At 46.4% G+C, this 20,435-nt stretch overlaps 1 protein-coding gene and 1 long non-coding RNA gene across 12 annotated transcripts in view; both read left to right on the forward strand.

Moving 5' to 3' along the window:
- The first annotated feature begins 8,705 nt into the window (after positions 1-8,705).
- The window catches only part of TTLL11 (tubulin tyrosine ligase like 11), a 266,594-nt gene continuing 254,864 nt past the window's right edge, over positions 8,706-20,435 (forward strand). For 3 of the 11 annotated variants that reach the window (XR_010944864.1, XM_067743435.1, XM_067743432.1), the window contains exon 1: positions 8,712-9,320. Coding sequence is in view for 8 of the 11 variants with exons in the window: in XM_067743435.1 (XP_067599536.1) it covers positions 8,892-9,320 (429 nt within the window). In the remaining 3 variants the exon portion in view is untranslated. Of the gene's footprint in view, positions 9,321-12,960; positions 12,975-20,435 lie in introns of those variants that run through there. The other 8 variants (XM_067743428.1, XM_067743429.1, XM_067743438.1 and 5 more) reach the window with 7 other exon arrangements.
- LOC137227485 (uncharacterized) lies at positions 9,327-19,159 on the forward strand. Its single transcript, XR_010944866.1, has 2 exons — positions 9,327-9,594; positions 12,926-19,159. It is a non-coding gene; the product is annotated as an uncharacterized lncRNA (long non-coding RNA).

Consider the following 20,435-nt stretch of genomic DNA (forward strand, 5'->3'; position numbering starts at 1 on the left):
AGTCATGTACCACAATGTTCATTGCAGCTCTATTGACAATAGCCAGGACATGGAGGCAACCTAAGTGTCCATCGACAGATGAATGGATAAAGAAGATGTGGCACATATATACAATGGAATATTACTCAGCCATAAAAGGAAACGAAATTGAGTTATTTGTAGTGAGGTGGATGGACCTAGAGGCTGTCATACAGAGTGAAGTAAGTCAGAAAGAGAAAAACAAATACCGTATGCTAACACATATATATGGAATCTAAAAAAAAAAAAGGTCATGAAGAACCTAGGGGCAAGATGGGAATAAAGACACAGACCTACTAGAGAATGGACTTGAGGATATGGGGAGGGGGAAGGGTAAGCTGTTACAAAGTGAGAGAGTGGACATATATACACTACATATATACGCTATATATATACACATATATATACTACATATATACACTACCAAGCGTATGGGGATACATGTATATGTAAAACGGATCCACTTTGTTATAAAGCAGAAATTAACACACCCTTGTAAAGCAATTATACTACAATAAAAATGTTAAATAAATAAAGTTCATCCTGGCGAAAAGGCTCAACGTGACCACCTTGCGTGCCTCCCTTGTACAGCACTTCAAACTCTGCTGTTACATGTGGATGCGCCTGGCCCCTCAACGCACGGGCTGCATCCCCAGGACCTTGTTTTATTCATCTGTGTGTGGAAGGAAGGAGTGAAGGAAGTTTCTCAGTGTCAGTGAAACCTGAGGCACAAAGGCAGCCAAGTCCAGGTACCTGAGCAGGCATCCTGTACATTGACCTTGACCACGAGAAGGTCACTCTTCCAGCTATTCGCTGATACATGATAAATGACCCTAAAGCAAAATTGCTTAAAATAATGGCCATTTATTGTTTTTCCTGGTCTGAGGGTTGACCGGGCTCTGCAAAGAAGATCTTCTGCCCCGTGCAGTGTAGCTGAGGTCACTCAGTGGCTGCATTCAGCTGGGAGCGCAGCTGGCGCTGGGGCTTCTCATCCTTGGCGGCCTCTCCATGTGGCCTCTCATCTCTCTACAGGGCAGCTTGACAGCATGGCTCTGGCTTCCATCGAGGACCACTCCATGGTGACCAGTCCTAGTGTGTGAGACCCTCTTAGGGGTCACATCACCCTTTCTAACATTTCATTGGCCAGAGCAGGTCATATGTCCATTACTTGGGCTGCTTCATTGGGGTCATCGATGTAACTGTCCACCACGGTCATGCTTCCTTTTGTAGAAATGGCCCTGAGTACAACTGAGAACGCTCTCTACCTGTCAGTTCAAGGCAAGCTGAGTTAGTCGAAGACAGTTTGAAGTGGCTTCTGATCCTCTTGCTTTGAATCTAAGGCTTGGCCAGAGTTGGGGCCTGTCCCATTCACCTAGGCTTGGTTTGCAGGTGAGGCCATCAGGGAGACACCCAGGCCCAACCTCCGTGTGGAGCATCTCCCTTACCCTTGGGAGCCTGGGTCTTTGAGAACAGCCCCCTCCCATGGGACACCTGTCACTAAAGCCAGTAGAAAATGGAATGATACTCTTTGTTTACTACCAGGATGGAGAACAGAAGGGGGTTCCCCTCAATGGAAGGCTTTTCTGCTTGGAGGGGGCAGGTGAGAAGAATCTTCCCCCTGCTTCTCCACTCCCCATCTGCCCCTTCCTCATTTCACTTTCTCTTTCCCCATTTCTGATTCAGGGACTTAGGCTAAATGACCTTTAAGATCCCTTCCAGCATCCCACGTTTATTCTTCCATCATCACCATCCTTTTGGCATCAGGTTATTCTTTATTTATTGAGTGCCTAGCATGTACCTGGGCACTTTATCTGCCCTCACTTGAAGTCCCTGGAGGCCACTGAGCTACCTGAGTTTCACACACTGTCCTTTAAAGTGTGGTTCTGGGACCCGGGGCTCATCATCCTGGTCCCTATCTGAGGTGGTTCTCATGAGACAGTTCACTAAACATTTCCAGCTGTCCTCCCTTATCACATGGGAGGGCCGCCTGTCTTCTCTGACTCTGATGTTATGCTTACTCTGGTCAATGTGTACGAGCAGAACTCTCATGCATCACTTTCAAGTGAAGCTTTAAAAGCCAGTGTGTACGTCACCATGTCCCCTTTCTTCCCACCCATCGTGGTCATAGAAGCACATGGTAGAATGGAGCTTCTGATAGACTATGACCTTGAGTGACTACTATGTCCAGAGCCCCTGCCCTGGATATGTGGTGAGTGAGAAATAGACTTTTCTGTTAAGTCACTGAGATTTGGGGAATGTTTGTTACTGCAGCATAACATAGCCTATGCTGACTGATACCTACACTCAGGTTCAACACAAGAGACCACAGGGCTGCTGCAATCACTTGTCTAGCTCTCATAACCAGCCTTTTTGGAAAACGGCAAAACATCTTTCAAGCTCTTTCAACATCCATTTGATAAATTCCATGGAAGTCAATATGGGTCTTGGTGGTTAATTGGTTATGGAGGGGTGGGGGAAATGGAGGAGCCAGGCTCCAAAAACAGAAGGAAATCCCCTCCCTTAATTCACCCCTAAACCAGCCAGGAGAAGGATTTCTTCTCACATTAGGCCATTTGGGAACATCAGGGATTTATTTTTCCCCTTCCTCTCTCCCACACTCCTTCCTTCCTCCCTCCCACACTCCTTCCTTCTTCCCTCCCTCCATCACTCCCTTCCTTCTTCCCTTCCTTCCTTCCTTCCTTCTTTCCTTCCTTCCCTCCTTCCCTCCCTCCCTCCATTCTTTCTTATTTACTTTCTTTCTTTCTTTTCTTTCATCTTTTTTAAAACATTGCTTTCCAAAGTTGGGTTAAGATGGAATTCTTGGTAGTGTTGTTTTTTTTTTCCTAGTAGAACTCCAGTGATACACTTCAACAGGCCCCGCTTCCTGACTGGGGTGAGGCATCTGGATTGCATACAGATGATTGCTTTATAAAATATTTTAAAACCCTGACGGCTCTCCAAAAGAGAAGCCTGTTGTTAGAAGAGTGCAATGGCTTTCAATTTCTCTTGACCTTTAAGGAAAAGTAATTTGAAATGTGGTGTTTATTTTCTGCCTGCACCGAGCACTTGAAGAATGCAAGATGGCATCATGTTGTCAGTTATGTTATTTCCAGCTTAGAGCTGCACAAACCTGGCCGTTATTCTATTACCTGCAGATAGAATCTCCTCTTCTCCAGGGGGCTGACATGAGAGTCCAGCAAGGGAAGCAGGAAGTCCATTCTCTAGGTTTCAGGCTGATGGCACAGATGCATGGTGCATGGAGCCGGGACCCCAAGACTCAGCATTTCCACACCATCTTCTTCACCAATTTATTAAAATGTCATACTTTTTATGAGCATCCTGGCCAACCTCCTCACTTGGCATGGGGCAAATGGAAGCCCAGAGGGCACAAGGCCAGGCCAGGGCCTCTCAGTGGGTTAGGACCTACCAGGAGGTGACAGCATGATAGAATGGCGGAATGCAAAGAACTCGGGCTTAGCGCTGGATGCGCTGAACTTTGGACTTCAGCTCTGTCACTTACTCACTATGTGACTGTTGTCTCAGCTTCAGTTCCCTCACCTCTAAAATGGGAACCGTAATGATCATCAACACTCATAGACCACTACGTGCAGGAACTCTATTTCAACTCAGTTTTTACAGCTGCACTCTGAGATAGGTCCTATTTTCACCCCACTTTTTTTTTGCGGTATGCGGGCCTCTCACTGTTGTGGCCTCTCCCGTTGCGGAGCACAGTCTTCGGACGCGCAGGCTCAGCGGCCATGGCTCACGGGCCCAGCCGCTCCACGGCATGTGGGATCTTCCCGGACCGGGGCACGAACCCGTGTCCCCTGCATCGGCAGGCGGACTCTCAACACCTGCGCCACCAGGGAAGCCCCTATTTTCACCCCACTTTTCAGATGAGGAAACTAGAGGCCAGAGGAATTATAAGACTTGCCTGAGGTCACAAAGAAGAACACAAACTCCAACCCAGCCATGTGGGGAAGATTGTACTTTTCTCCCTGGAGAGTTGCTTGGGAGAATTAAAATGCTAGAATAGCAACAGGGCTTGAATACAGGTGTGCTCAGTGAAGAATGGCTATTATTGTCATTCAAAAAGATACCACCTATTTGAGAAACAGTTGACCCAGAACTGCACATGAAGCCTTTTGCTCACTCATTAAGAATGACCACTCCAGGGACTCCAGTGCTCCCAGGAGCTCTATCACACCTTGTCTAAGGAGAGGAGATTTTGGATCTGAGCCTTAAGAATAAACAGCTCACTTAGCAGGCGGGGCCAGTGAGAGGATGCACCAGGCAGAGCGAGCAACGTGGGCAAAAGCCTACGAGGTGCAAAAGTGTGTGTGCTTGCAAGTAGAGCGGGGTGGGAGCTGCTGGGTGTTATTCAGATGCTTGTTGCCGGGGGACCTCCCCTGCCCCTCATCCTCCTTCAGCCGCTTCAAAAACCGGACCTCACGCGCCACCTGGTGGCAGCCTCTGATGCTAACAGGGCAGAACCTACCAACGGGAGTAAAAGCTGCCCACACCCCTGTCCCCTGTCCCTTCCTGTCCCTTTCCCCGGAAATGGACTTGCTATAAAAGTGACAAAACAACAATCAAGAAACATTTTTAATTTAAAAATTACATTTTTCCAGTTTTCAAAACAATGCATGGTCATTGTAGAAACTTGGGAAAATACAGAAAAGTTTAAAGGAAAATAGTCTCTCTTAATTCCATCACCCAGAGTAACCACTATTAATATACTGGCATATTTGAACCCAGAGATCTTCTCTGCATGTAATTTTCATGTAATCCACATATGCTGAGAATTAGTGTGTACATATATTTAGGTATAAATACATATACATATATATGGAATCAGTTATGTTTAAACATACGTGGCTTATTTCTGTGAACAAAGGGCTTGGTGTGAGGGGTAGTGTGGGTGTTGGGAGCTGGGTGCTAGTGTCAGATCACCCTGAGTCTGAATCCTGTCTTTGCCTTTACAAACTGTGCGACTCCAGCAAGTGACTTCTCTTCTCTGAGCGGCGATTTCCTTCACCATCTGTAAAGTGTGGCGAATAACGGGATTTATCCCAGGGCCGCTGAGAAGCTTAAATGACACAACGTATGCAAAATGCTTAGTACAGTGCCTGGGACAGAGAGGTTTCTGACTGATATTAGGTTACCACGGAAAGCTTAGTCTGCCTTTCTGATCGTAGCAGAAACCTCTAGAAATGGGATGAATTTCTGGGTCCAAAGGTAGGAAGAGCCTCCAGGTCGATACAGTTTGCCAAAACCAAGAGGGAAAATTTCAACCAAGATCGCATGTCTCCAGCACCACAGCTGTTCTCATTTGTCTCTATCTTCTTCCAGGTCCTGTTTATGCAGAACAGTCTTTAAGCGTTGTGATTACGATGCTTGCACCAGTTCGCTAATGTTATATCACCAGGATACTGTTTATCCTAAGCGGCTAAAGCTGTCATTGACATTTGCTATAATTTGCATATGTATTTTCTTATCATTGAATATCTGAGTTAAAATTTTAATTCGTTCATTCATTCATTCATTCGCTTGCTCATTTATTCATTCGTTTGTTTGTTTATTCATTCATTAGCAAATTCATTCATTCAAGAAATGGTTATTGAATGCCTACTGTCTACCAGGCACTGACTGGGTGTTGGGATATGGTCAACTAGAACAGGACACTCCTTACTTTTGGCACTTGGACTCTGGTGAGACAGACCGTTATAAGTAAACAAACAAGTAAAACTCTGACTATAAGCTGTGGTGAGTGTGTGAAGGAAAAGGAGAGACCTACCTCTTTATACATTTGTGTATTGGGGAGGTGGTCCTGGTCCCTGACTCTCACCTGCTCTTTGCTCCGCAACAGCCGTAACTAAGCTCCCCTGTGAGGAGTCCCCTGTGGGGTTGGATTTTCCACCGGCACATTTTAGAATTTCCTGAGAAGTCAGAGGCCAGCACAGCATTCGAAGACCTGACAGGGAGCTCCAATGGGCCTCGCCTCCTGTTCACCCTTCCTCTAAGGCTTGTGTTTCCACCAGTCTAGTCTGCTAGAAAAGCCTATGATTATCCCCCCTTTTTTACAGGACTAATAAATTTTATTTTTTCTTCCAGTTTCACTGAGATGTAATTTACATAAGCGGTGTGTAAGTTTAAGGTGTGTACAACATAATGACCCGATTTGCATACACCACAAAGTGTTGATCACAGTAAGTTTACTGGACATCTATCATCCTATATAGGTACAAAATTAAAGAAATAGAAAAAAATTTTTTTCTTGTGATGAGAACTCAGGATTTACCCTCTTAACAACTTTCATATATAACATACAGCGGTGTTAATTATATTTGTCACGTTGAACGTTACCTCCGTAGCACTTATTTATCTTATAACTGGAAGTTTGTTATCTTTTGACTGCTTTCGTCCAATTTCCCCTCCGCCAAACCCTTTACCTTTCCCCTCGTCCCACCTCTGGTAACCACGAATCTGTCCTCTTTTTCTATGAATTTGTTTGTTTTTGAAGTATAATTGAATTACAACACTATGTTAGTTCCTGGTACACAACTTAGTGGTTTGATATTTCTATACATTTCAAGCTGATCACCAGAATTTATCCCCTTCTTAAATTTACTTGTACTGTACCTTTTCCTCACCTCCCTCTCAGTACAGGGCTTCCTTCAGCCCTGGGAGCCTTTGAACCAATCAGCAAAGGTGCTCCTTTCTGGTGGACAAAGCCTCAATGGGTGAGGCTAGGCAGGCAGAGTACAAGTTGGATTTCAGCCCCTTTCAGGCCCCATGGGTCAACTGCATGACTGTACATGCTGCCGTGCCCACAGCCTCTGGAATGACCACCCCACCTACTTTCTTTCTTTTTTTTTATAAATTTATTTATTTATTTTTGGCTGCGTCGGGTTTTTGTTGCTGCACGCAGGCTTTCTCTAGTTGTGGCGAGTGGGGGCTACTCTTCGTTGCGGTGCGCAGGCTTCTCATTGCGGTGGCTTCTCTTGTTGCGGAGCACTGGCTCTAGGCGCACGGGCTTCAGTAGCTGTGGAGCACAGGCTCCACAGTTGTGGTTCGCAGGCTCTAAAGAGCAGGCTCAGTAGTTGTGGCGCACGGGCTTAGTTGCTCCGCGGCATGTGGGATCTTCCCGGACCAGGGCTCAAACCCATGTCCCCTGCATTGGCAGGCAGATTCTTAACCACTGAGCCATCAGGGAAGTTCCCCCACCTACTTTCTAACTAGCTGATTCTTACTCCATCTTGAAGACTCAGTTTATATTCTATCTCTTATATGAAGTTTTATCTAGCTTTATAATTTACAGTAAATCCTCCATTCGTGGAACTCCTAATTTTTCTTTTTACTCTTTGCCTCATTTGACACTTAACTGCATACTGCCTTGTGATTCCTCTCGTTTTCCTCTCTTGTATCATTATTTCATCTGCAGAGTGTGGCAAAGTTCACCAGTGTGGGCTGTCACAGCTACTGTCCTCAGCGTGGGGTGCTCTATCCTCCCACCCCCATTCCCCGAAAGAACAAATATGGTTCCCTAAGGTGATAAGGGAAAGCCCTCTCCTTGGGTTGGCTTTAAAAATACATGGCAACCCAAAAGAATAGAGAGCAGGGACTCAAATAGGTATTTGTGTGCTCATGTTCATAGCAGCGTCATTCGCAATAGCCAACAGGTGGAAACAACCCAAGTGTCCATTGTCAGATGAACTGATACAATGTGGTCCATTCACACCATGGAACGCTATTCTGCCCTACAAAGGAATGAAATTCTGATAATGCTACAACATGGATGAACCATGAAGGCATTAGGCTGAGTGAATAAGCTAGACACAAAGGGACAAGTATTGTATGATTCCACTTCTATGAGGTAATAATCCAATTCATATAGACAGAAAGGAGAACGGGTAGTTCACGGGCTGGGGGAGGGCGGACGGGAGTTAAGAGTTTAATGGGTACAGTTTCAGTTTGAGAAGATGGAAAAGTTCAGGAGACGAATGATGGTGATGGTTGCACAACAATGCGAATGTATTAACGCCATTGAAGGCTATACCTAAAAATGGTTAAAATGATACATTTTATGTCATGTGTATCTTACCATAATTTTTAAAATGACAATATGAAAAGGGTTGGTTAATGTCCTCAACCGCGAATCTGCAGGCTTCTCCACGGCCTCCCTATGCCATCGGGAGCTCCCTGAGAACAGGGAAACGTGTCTCCCCTCTCAGTCTGGGGCTCTCCCAGGACCAGAAAGGGATTTCCTCAAACGGGGAGCTAATCCTTGAGAGTTTGGACTTGTCATGTCCATCATCAGACTGAGGTGCTTCCTGATGGTGGAGCTGCCTAGAACGGGTGAGGCTGTGCCTCTTCCAACAGACCGGGAGTTATCCCAGTGAGTGTGTACGCGGTGGGAGAAAGTGGGCTTCGTGTTTGAAATTGTTGCCTCTCCGGCCCAGCCCCTGGGCTCACGAGCCCCGCAAGCGCCTAACGGCTTTCTGCCCTCAAGCTCCAACCTCTCCCCTCCGAGTTCCGCGGGCTCAGAACGCCAGCGGGTTGTCCGGCTGGGCGGGCAGAGGCCGCTTCCGCCCTCTTCCAAGATGGCCGCCTCCTCTGCGACAGGCACGGTCACGTGAGCACCCTCGCCTATGAGGTAGCCGGGGCTGGGTCGGCGATTGTCCCTTCCCGCGCCCCGTCCCGAGTCGGCGACTGCCCTTGTCAACCGGAGCCTGAGAAATCATGGCAACTGGCTCGGGCTGGGAGCGAGTGGCAGCTGCGGCAGCGGCGGCAGTTTGGTCGCGGGCCGGGGCGGCGGAGCGGCGGCGGCGGCGGCGGCAGCAGCACTGGCGCTGGCACCGGCCCTGAGCACCATGCTGCGAGGCAGACCCGAGAGAGAGCTGGCGGCCTGGTGGGAGGCGGAGGCCGTGGCCGCGGCCAAAGCGCATGCGGCGAAGGAACAGGTCCGCGTGGACCCGGGCGCAGCCGGGGAGCCGGAGCGCAAGGCGGGGGAGGAGCAGCCCAAGGAGCCGACCCCGGCGCAGCCCCGCGCGGCCGAGGAGGGCGACGCCCGCGCCCCACCGCGGCCGCCGTCCACGCTGCCCATGTACCAGGCGAAGCCGGTGTCGGCGCAGGGCCTCTACCCGCACGGGAAGTCCAGGAGCAAGAACCGTAGCTGCAAGCGGAGCTCGGACCGGTCCGAGGAGTACTGCTCTCCGCGGCCTGTCACCGTGGACAGCTCCAAGGCCAGGACCTCCCTGGACGCCCTGAAGATAAGCATTCGCCAGCTCAAGTGGAAGGAGGTGAGGCCCGGCCCGGCCGCGTGGGCACAGGGGGGTGGACTGGACGACCTCAGAGGAGACGGACGGCCCAGGCCAGGTCTGAGGGCCGAGCTCCTGCTGTGCGCCACGCTTGTCAGCCTCAAACTGCTCATCCTTCAAAGCCTAGCCCCCAAGTCACTTCCTCAAGACGGCTCTAGACCCCTCCAGGTCAAGTTAGCCACTCCCTCCTCTAGCGCCCCTGCAGCTCCGCTCCAGCTCCATGGTCTCCAGCCATCAGCGCTGGCCTTCCCACATGGTAGATATTTGTTTATATGTCTGCTCCCTCCACCAGTTTTTGAGTCCCCGGAGGCCTGGATCCTCTCTCTGTCTTTCACTTCTTCCTTAAGTTATATTTGCTTAGCATTTACTGGGTGACCCTTGGGGCGGTTGAACCGTTTGTACTTTGGAGGCAGGCAGACTAGGGTCTCAGCACCCTGCCACTTAGCTCTGTGACCTTGAGCAAGTTGCTTCACCTCTTCAGCCTATTTTCTTCTCTGTAAAGTGAGGCTAATAAAACCTATCTCATAGTTTTCTTAGTATTAGAAGACTCGCCGCTTATTGTAGTATAGCCCAAGTGTGCAATAAATGGTAACTAACCTTACCACTACTCCTTTCTCTCTTCCACCATCACTATCACCATCACATCACCATTAGCATCATTGTCATCAGTGTAGGCACTGTGTTTTATGTTTCAAGGCTTGGCTTATAGCAGGTGTCAGGAAGTGGTGGGTGAAAGGGTGAATGAAGGAGTGGGTTATTTGTCCCTGAACTCATTTTAGACCCGGTGGGGGCTGGGATGAAGCACCAGTGACATCCAGAGATATCTGTTGCAGTTGGCAGAGTGGATAAAGCCATTTGACTTTATTTGCAGCACCTAAGGTTATTTAATGTGCTTTTGGGAGTGTCAGGATTGTGGTTTGGGGTAGTCGAATCTGGAGGCTTGGACCCAGATGGTCTGCTGATGGTATAGGATCTGTAGCAGGCAACATGAGGACGCAGGTCCTTAGCCCTGGGTCTTAGTTATAGTAGAAGTTCAGGAATGGTTTAATGAAGTTGGAACATGCAGAGAGGTGGCCACAGAAAGGATTGATGAGGTCAGAGGGTTGATATCGCAACAGAAGGGGTCGTGTGGTTTGGAGGACAGTCAAGAATCAGGCAGGGCAGACTTCCAAGTAGGGAGGTGTTAGCCATTGCGAAGTCTGATTCCAGGGGTCAGGGCCCCCCAGCCTTGGGGCTTGGGGTTCAGGGGAGGACTTTGATGCCTATGAAACCTGGAGAAAGTGAGGGAGGCTCCCAGTACTAGGTGTCTGGGTTTCGGGACAGGGTCCCAGGTCCAGACCAGAGATATGAGCACCAGAACAATATAAACCTGGAGAGCCTGTCAGTACTATAGTCCTAATGAAGGGAGGATCCAGGAACTGAGACCAGGCCACAGAATTAAAGAAGGCTGATTGGCCCAAGCCTGTGCTTAGCTTAGCCCTGGGGAGGAGAGAGACGCAAAACTGGCCAGATCTCAAGTGATGGAGCCACACGGACTCAGAAATCAGCAATCACACGTGCTGGGCCAACTTCATTCACTCGTTCCGTAAGTGTCCATAGTGTCCACTGTGGATACTGGGCCCTGCGAATCAAAGATGCTTAAGATGTAACCCTTGCCTTCAAGGACCTCCAGGTTCAGTAGGAGGTAAGACACAAGTAAAGAAATCATTGCAGTAGTTACAGGGCCTTTGCTACTGCTTCTTGAAATGCTCTTTTCCCAGCTGTTGGCATGGCTTACTCTGTTACTTCAGATCGCTGATCAAATGCCACTTCCTTGAAGAGGCCTTCCCCCAATATCCCTCCACTCGTCTTTATTTTTTTTTTCATAGCACTGAACTCTAGTGACATTATATTTTGTATTGTTTATTGTCTGTTTCCCTCAGTAGAATGTAAGCTCCATGAGGGCAGGGGCCTTTATTTTATTTACTGCCATATCCTCAGGTGCTCGGCACATAGAGGTGTTGATTGGATGAACACCTTATGGAATGAGCGTTTCTCTCTCTTTGTAAAGGCATACATGCTATAGGAGATAGAGGGGGGCCATGTCAGGGCCAGGTGCTGGAGGAGAGAGCCCTGAGCTGAGTTCTGAGTGCTGAGAATGAGTTGGCATTATTTAGGGGTCGTCGACTTTGGCTCCCTGGCCGAGGGAGTGGGATGGACCAAGCAGAGGTGCATCTGGGGCTTCACAGGTAGTTCAGTAGGGCTGAGTCATAGACTGGGGGGCAGAATGGTGAGAGAGGGGGCAGGAGGGGTGAGCAGGGGTCAGATCATGTGCTACACTGTGGAATGTGGATTTTTTTGGAAGCCTACATGAGCCACTACAGAATCTTAAGCGTCTTCTGTTTATCTGCTGTGCTACTTTGGCAAGTGAGTTAAATTCTTTAGGCCTCAGTTTGCCTGTCTGTCAAATGGGGTTGGGTCGGTGGTTCCCAGTCTCCTTACCGCTGTAGCCACATAATGGTAATGTGAGTCTGTGTGTGGCCCTTGCACAGGTGAACCCGGTGGGGTGAGCAGTTTACAGGGCGCTACCTGTAACTGCCTCCTCCAGCCCCAGTCCTGCATGTTCTGCTCAGAAAGCATGTTGGCATGTAAGTGGAGATGCTCATTCTAGTATATTTTAAAACATAATTCACTCACAACAAGACTTTACTATTAGACATGTAATTATTTACATAGTCACGCTTCCCTATTCGTCTGTGAGGTCCCGAGGACAGGAGTGTTGTCTGACTTGTGTCCCTGATGCCCAGCAGATGGCGGGTGATCCATAAATGAATGAATAAATGACTTGCAACAGAGCTCACATCTCATCTTGACACCATAGAATGTGGAGTTTGAAAAGTGCCAGACTGGGTAAACTTTGAAGTTCCTTCCAGCTTTAAACAATGGTCATGGTATTCTTAGTACCTACCACAAAATTGGCTGCATGACAATTAACATATATGTAAACTGGGTACTAACAAAATGTAAGCACAGCCTCCCCAGGCCTCAGTTTCCCCATCTGTTACAGGGGTGCTGTTGGAAAAGGTCACCTCTAGCGCTCAGCACTGATATTCTAGGAGCAGGAAGTCTGCTGGGGGCTGGGTTGCAAGGAACTGAGCTGCAGTGTCCCTCGTATGTCATGCTGTGCTGTCACTGCAGGATTTGGGAGTCCCTAGCTGGCTGGCTTTGGCAGGGGTTGGGCAGCAGCCCAGGCAAGAAATAAGGTTACGAGCACCAACCAGTGTGAAAGCTCTGTGTCTCCTTTTGCGAGTGAGTGGTGAGGGGCTCCACCATCGGGCTATTCAGCAGGACAGCGCTGAGCCAGCGTGGGAGTTCAGACGTTTGCTCAGCTGCAGGGCACAATCTCCCTTCTTTCTGCACTTTTCTCTTTTCTGCACACACTTAATGACAATAACGATAACAGTGATACTGAACAGCAACTGTGATGAAGCCTTCCACAGCTCTTCCCCCGTGCCAGGCACTCTTCTAAGTGCTTTACATTATAGCCAAGGAGTTGATTCTCCCAACAACCAATAAAGTAAATGCCCTTTTGTCTCCATTTTACGCAGGAGGAAATCGAAGTACACAGAAGTTAACGTATTCAAGGTCCGACAGCTGGTAAGGGGCAGAGCTAGCATTTGAAACAGGTTTCCACTTGAAACCAGCCTCCCATTCTGTGCCCTTCCCACTGCTCCCCGCTGGCTGATACTGGCGGACCCTGGGTCAGGGGTGGCATAGACATGACAAGTCCCTCCTTGCCCTCCAGGGATAGACATGCATACAGAAGATTGCAGTCCAGCCTGGGAGTTGAGTGGGTAGATGGCATTCCATACAGAATAGGAGCAAAGGCAAGGAGACCCGGTTTTATATGCAGGATGGGGTGATGGTGGCTTAGAGAGTGTGTGGAGAGCAGAGAGAGATGAAGAAGGAGCCAGGTTGGAGGACGTCGAAGGCCATGCTGAGAGGCTTGCGCTTCTGGCTGAATATAATCTCAGATTCTTGCCATATATAGACCGAGCTTCCCTTGCCCACTCTGTCAGTCTCAAGGGCCCCACACCAACTCTCTGAAATGATTCAGTTGTCAGTTGTAACTCCAGTCAGGTCTAATGCAATGGTGCCCACCATGCTAAATTTGTTTCTCAAAGGACAGTTCACAAATGTTAGCTCTGTAAACTTGTAGGTAAGACGAAAGTTTATTCTAGAAGAGCAAAATCATGTTTACAGAGTCACTGTGAAGTTGCAACGTGAAGAGGGATGGTTCCTGGCTCATAGTAGATGTTCAATAAATATTTACGGAATTGTATGGTCCTCTTCCAATTGTGTGAGCCTCTCTCCCCCTCTCCTGTATATTCTTTTTGCAGTTCTGACACCCTCATTAGAGAAAACCTTAGGGAAAAGACACCATGGAGGATAGATGCCACTGTTGTTGTGAGCTGCCCTCCTTGGAGATGTCGGTTGTGTATTTGTGCGCAGTGGTACCATGGACACCAGCTGACGTGAACGAGGGCACTGAGAGATTTGATAGAGGGACCTTTGTTGATAACAGTTGGCATAAGCCCCATCCCAAGATCTATTACAGTGTGAACTCTTTGTCTGAGAGTGTCCAAATCAAGTGCTGTTTTCTGAAATGTATCCAGCCTTTCTTCAGAACGTATATATATACTTATGCTTTCATCCTATTTATAACTTGTACTATGTTAGTTACTGTTTATGAAATACCGTATTATGTGCTAGGCATCGTTCTACGTGCTTTATACTCATTAAAACTTGTGTAAAATGTTTATTATGGATTATTTTATTTAATCCTCGCAGCAACCCTCTGAAGTGGATCCCCTTATCATTTCCAATTTACAGATGAGGAAACTGAGATTGAGAGGAGGTTAGTTCAGGGGTGAGCCCAAGTTCACACAGGTAACAAGGGGCCGAGCCATCCAGGGCCTGTGCTTGTAGCCAGTATGCAATCCTATACTGTCTTCTTTGCTAATCCTTTGCTAAAATCCACCCTGCAAGGAGTTACTCTATTTTCATTATTCCCAGATAACAATTGAAGAAACTGAATTGGGCACAGCAAGTAAGTGGGAGGGTCAGGGTTCAAACAGTCTGTCTTGTTCCCAAGCCCACTTTTCAGTATGTTTTATCATCCTCCACTTCTTAGCCCTCCAATTCCTCATCTGACTCATAACTCTGAAATGGCAGTGGTGTCACTTAGAACCAGGAGGGTGACATTGCAAACAGGACTTAAAGTAAAACACATTGAAACATATCCTGCCTGGCAGAGGGAGCATTTGGTGTCTGCACCTTGCAAATCCTATCTCATCGCTGCCCACGAGGGAGAAGAGATTCTGGTGCATTTGACTTGCCGAGTGGCCTTGCTCCTCTGCAGGATGTGAGCCTGCTGCATGAACTGCTGTGTCTCAGACTCTTTGGGGAAGAAGGCAGATTAGAAAATGAAGAATTGTGTAGTTTAACATTCCTCCCTTTCTTATTTTAATGATAGTCATCGCGAGATTTACTTTCCATTTTTTGAAAACAGCATTACCTTTAGGGACGGTTTATAGCCTACTCCATCAAATGTTCGCCTTCAATAGACACGTTATTTTAACGCCTAGTCCACTAGAATTTTTCCTTTGCAAGTTAAGCTTGTCACACCATAAAAGTCACAATTCACTGCCACTCTTATACAATATATATAATAGCTTCAAGAATCCACACTAATGCCTTAGAGTCCTTTAAAAGACAGTAAATTCCAGGAGCTCATATTCGAGTTCTATAACTACTACAAATAAAAATATGGGTTTTTAAGGTGTTAAAATTGTTAGAGCAGTTTTCTGTGTTATACAAACATGCCCTCTGCTGTAAATAGCCTCGATTTTCTTAGCGTTCTCGATTTTGGTTTTGTATCGGCAGAAGTTGAGTGCAAAAATTCAGTCATACATTTTCTTTTTCTTTTAAATCTGTTCCTTGAAAAGAACATATTGTAAAGGTAATTGGCTACTCTTTTAAGTGGCTTCTCTAGAGTGAAAGTATTGTGTTCCGGAGCTAGCGTGGACTTTGAATTCAGACAGATGAGTTAAAAATCCTTGCCACTGATTACTTGTGTGACCAAGCCAGTTGGGTACCGCATACAGAAACACTCTGAGCGTCGACTCTTCGTCTGTATCGGTGGGCTAGTGATGCCTCTTGCAGAATTCTTGTGAGATTAAATGAGGGGATGTGTGTAAATTGCCTTAACCCAGTGCTTTGCACATGGTCTGTATTCAGTTAAGGTTACTTTTCCTTCTGTTGGATAACTATAGGCATTGGTTATTTGATCTATATATTTTTTTAAACTAGAAAACAACTAGTATAGAATTTCATCTGCATATATAGGTTACTGGTTAAATAGACATGACCGGCTCATTTGAATCATTTAACCAATACTTTGAGGCCTGCTTTGTGCCGGGCTATATTTGGGTTCTTGGGATACAGCAGATAACAAAAGCACCCAGAGACCTCTGCAGGATAATGGAGAGTTACAGTTACATTTTTTGCATGAATGTCAACGTGATGTAGTTTAGGTTTAAAATTTTTTAAATAACACTGATTTAAAGTTCTTTTCTTTTAAAATCAATTATACTTTTAAGGTTTCACGAGTTTAACTGAATTATTTTAAATTTATTTTATTTTTAAATTTATTTTTGGCTGCATCGGGCCTTCATTGCTGTGCGCAGGCTTTATCTAGTTGTGGCCAGCAGGGGCTACTCTTCCTGGCGGTGCGCGGGCTTCTTATTGCCGTGGCTTCTCTTGTTGCGGAGCATGGGCTGTAGGCACGCGAGCTTTAGTAGTTGTGGCACGTGGGCTCAGTAGTTGTGGCTCCCGGGCTGTAGAGCGCAGGCTCAGTAGTTGTGGCGCATGGGCTTAGTTGCTCCCTAGCATGTGGGATCTTCCTGGACCAGGGATCGAACCTGTGTCCCCTGCATTGGCAGGTGGATTCTTATCCACTGTGCCACCAGGGAAGCCCCTTAATTGAATTTTTTAAAGCCTCTATTCTGGACCTGGTGCCTGTCTCATCATATTCTGGTATATTAACTATATATGTCACCATGGGAAACTTATTTTAGCTCTTCAGGTGACATCAGTACTTAACTTTTGTGTTCATAAAACAAATAAGGAGGTTGTTGATGTGAATGTATCCGTTAGCTATATAGACGAGAAGCAGATTCCCTGGGCTGACTCCTTACTTTCATCCCTAAGCAGCCCTCCCCACTGACCCTGCAAAGTCCACGCCAGGCATGGGTTTGAATCTTGGCTCTGTGACCCTGGACAAGTTCCTTTACCTCTCTGAGCCAAAGGTGCCTCATCTCTAAGAATGAGCATAAAAACATGGTAGGCTTGTGAGGATTAATTCTGAAAACGTTTGAAGTGCCCGGTGCTTTAAAGTAAGAGTACCTGTTGGTTTGGCTTTCCCTCCGATGAATTTCTGTGACATCTTAATTCAATTTTATAATAGAAAATTGATTGGTGTGAACAGGCAAATAACCTTGCTGTTGCTTTAATCAGTTTGGAGCCCCTGCTTCCCACATGGCTGCTCCTCCGCAGCGCAGTCACTCCCTGAGATCCCGCCACGAAGGCTGTGGTTTTGTCAGAGAGAACGATGGTCTTGTTTCTCTCTTCCAGATGGACTAACATCTCTCCTTCCGCATCACCTCACATCGGGCCCTGCCTTAACAGCTGCCTCGGCTGCCATTTGTGTACATGTTTGTTTCTCTGGGTGTTTTGAAACCGTTTTCTAGTAATTTTTTTGTTTGTTTGTTTTTTGCGGTACGCGGGCTTCTCACTGCTGTGGCCTCTCCCGCTGCGGAGCACAGGCTCCGGACTTGCAGGCTCAGCGGCCATGGCTCACGGGCCTAGCCGCTCCGCGGCATGTGGGATCTTCCCGGACCGGGGCACGAACCCGTGTCCCCTGCATCGGCAGGCGGACTCTCAACCACTGCGCCACCAGGGAAGCCCTTATTTAGTAGTTTTTATAAGTGCTCCCTAAGTCCTGGCAGGCATTGCTGACAGCTCCTTCTGTTCCCCCATCTGCTTCTATGTCATCTGAGAAAAACCTTCGCATCCTTATTGGAGCTGGAAGAATAGGGCGGTTTGTCTCGCGTGCTGTCATCCCTAAGTATAGTGTTACTTTTCAAAGAAGCCCTTCAGTCTCTCTGCCTAGAACTCTTACAAAGGCCAGTTTTCATATTTTGTTCGTTATGGTCACAGGGGGATTTAATTTGTGTCAGAACTGTGGTTATTGGAATTTTAAAAAGCAACAATGTAAAAATTTCTGGACATCTTAGATTATTTGCAAATACCTTTTGTTCAAATTCCAAAAACAATATGTGCTTATGAAAATTTATACAATTCCCAAATATGTAAAATAAAACCCCAAAGTCCCACTGACCCCCATTTCCTGCCCTTCGCCTCTCCCATTCTCATTCTTCTCTTAGGGTAACCCCAAGATTGCAGTTTGGTATGTATCTTTCCAGATTTTTTTTTTTTCTTATTCCTCTATGTATCAGGACCACTAAATTGTGCTGGAGTATCAAACAACCACAAACTATCAGTGGCTTGCTACAACAAAAGTTTCTTTCTTGCTCCCACCTAGGGGGTAGATGATATTTGGCATGGGGGTGGGGCGAGAAAGGGCTCCCGCCATCTTGGTTATTCAGAGACCCAGGCTTCCAGCGCAGCACCTGCTTCAGTGAGTCACGGAGAGGAAGGGAACGTGAAACATTCTGCGATGGCTTTTAAGCCTTCTACCCCGAGGTGATTCTGCTCACAGTTCATTTGTCGAAGCAAGATACATAGCATGGTGAACTTCAGAGGGGCTGGGGCATGCAGTCCTACCATGGGAGTGTAAAGAGGAGAATCAAAACATCCCACTAATGACCACCAACTACACATCATATGTAGAGATACAAGAGATACATATATAGTATAGAAATAGAAATAGAAACAATTTTCATTTTATTTTAAATGCTGACATTGTACAATATATATGGTATTTGGCAAGTTTTTCTTTAGCAATACCTCATGGACATCTTTCTCTGTTAGTACATACGGATTCATTTCATTTTAATAACAACCAAAGAGTCCATTCGATGGATATACCACCATAAAACGTATTGACGGATGTGTTTCAATATTTTTTGTTTGCTGTTACAAAGAATGGTGCAGTAAACATCACTGTGTACAAATGCTTCTGTAGGATAAATTCCTAGGAATTGTTGGGTCAGAGGATACGTGTACTTTGTATTTTGACAGTTACTGTCAAGTTTGCGCCAGCAGTGTTTGAAAGTGCTCATCCATGCATATCCTTTCCAATGCTGTGTACTATTAATCTTCTACATCTTTGCCAAACTGATAGGTAAAAATATGTGCTTTTAATTTACATTTTTGTAATTGTCATCAGGGTTTGGCTTTTATTTTTGCGGTACGCAGCCCTCTCACTGTTGTGGCCTCTCCCGTTGCGGAGCACAGGCTCCGGATGCGCAGGCTCAGCGGCCATGGCTCACGGGCCCAGCCGCTCCGCGGTATGCGGGATCCTCCTGGACCGGGGCACGAACCCGTGTCCCCTGCATCGGCAGGCGGACTCTCAACACCTGCGCCACCAGGGAAGCCCCTACGGGTTTGGCTTTTTGTATACGATTTTTAGTCATTTGTACTGTTTCATCTGTGAGATGCCTAAATGTCTTTTTGTTCATTTATCTTTTGGGTAGCTTATGTTTGCATTTTGTTTGTTTATGTTTTTCTTATTGGTTTGTAAATATTATGGGTAGTTACTTTTTGTCTCATTTGTGTTGTAAATCTTTTCCCCCTGTTGATATTTAAACATCTAATAATCATTTGCCTTGCATAATCTACATTATTATAATTTAAAACATTTTTTTTCTTGCTACTTACTAAAAGCAATCTTTATTTATTATTGACTTAGCTTAAGAGGGCAGAAGAAACATGCAATTCTGACTTCAGGTAATATTAAACTCCTGGAGAATTAAGAGGCAGTGTGGAGGGCCTTAGAGTCTTACATTTCCAGGAACTAGATATTTTATGTGGAACTGTCACATATATTTATCTAAGTTGACTTTTACGTTGTGCAGTAAGCATGGTAGACCTTGTTATTTCTGTTTTACAGATGTCAGTGTGGTGTGGAGTTAGATTTGGGTATGAATCCCCACCACTATTTGTTCTGTCACACGGGGCATCGTGATACTTGTTTTGTACGCTTGGTGTCCCATTTTAATAACATATGTAACCTGTATTCCAAAGTCAGAATGCACTAAGTATGTGGTCTGTTTCAACTTTCCCACCATTCAAAGGTGTTAAGTGACACACAGCTCAGAACTCGAGGGTGGTGTCCTGGCTCTCAGGCCAGGTCTTGTTACAGTGGATCATACTGTTTTCTCTAAGTAGAGTATGATTTCCTGGCCCTTAGAAATAAGACCACTGGAAATTAGTGTTTACTGAAGGCATTCAATGCAGGACTGGGCTTTGAGCCGGGCCGTTAGTTTTATTTAAAACTACATTTATCACTTATGTAAATAATCCTTGGGGACTTCCCTGGTGGCGCAGTGGTTAAGAATCCGCCTGCCAATGCAGGGGACACAGGTTCGATCCCTGGTCCGGGAAGATCCCACATGCCATGGAGCAACTAAGTCCATGCGCCACAACTACTGAGCCTGCGCTCTAAAGCCCGTGAGCCACAGCTACTGAGCCCGTGTGCCACAACTACTGAGCCCGTGCGCCTAGAGCCCGTGCTCCACAACAAGAGAAGCCACCGCAATGAGAAGCCGGCGCATCGCATAGAAGAGTAGTCCCCGTTCACCGCAACCACAGAAACCCCGCGTGCAGCAACGAAGACCCAACGCAGCCATAAATAAATAAATAAATAAATAAATAAACACACCTATTAAAAAAATAATAATCCTTGTACATTGTTTAAAATATTAAAATTTTATAAAAAAAATAGAAAAACCCATTTTTAATCCCACCACTGAGATGCAATGACTTTTTTTAAAGGTTTTAATATTTAATTAAAAACCCAATTAAACAATGAAA

The sequence above is a fragment of the Pseudorca crassidens genome, chromosome 7, assembly GCF_039906515.1.
Source record: "Pseudorca crassidens isolate mPseCra1 chromosome 7, mPseCra1.hap1, whole genome shotgun sequence".
In the NCBI taxonomy this organism is placed as follows: domain Eukaryota; kingdom Metazoa; phylum Chordata; class Mammalia; order Artiodactyla; family Delphinidae; genus Pseudorca; species Pseudorca crassidens.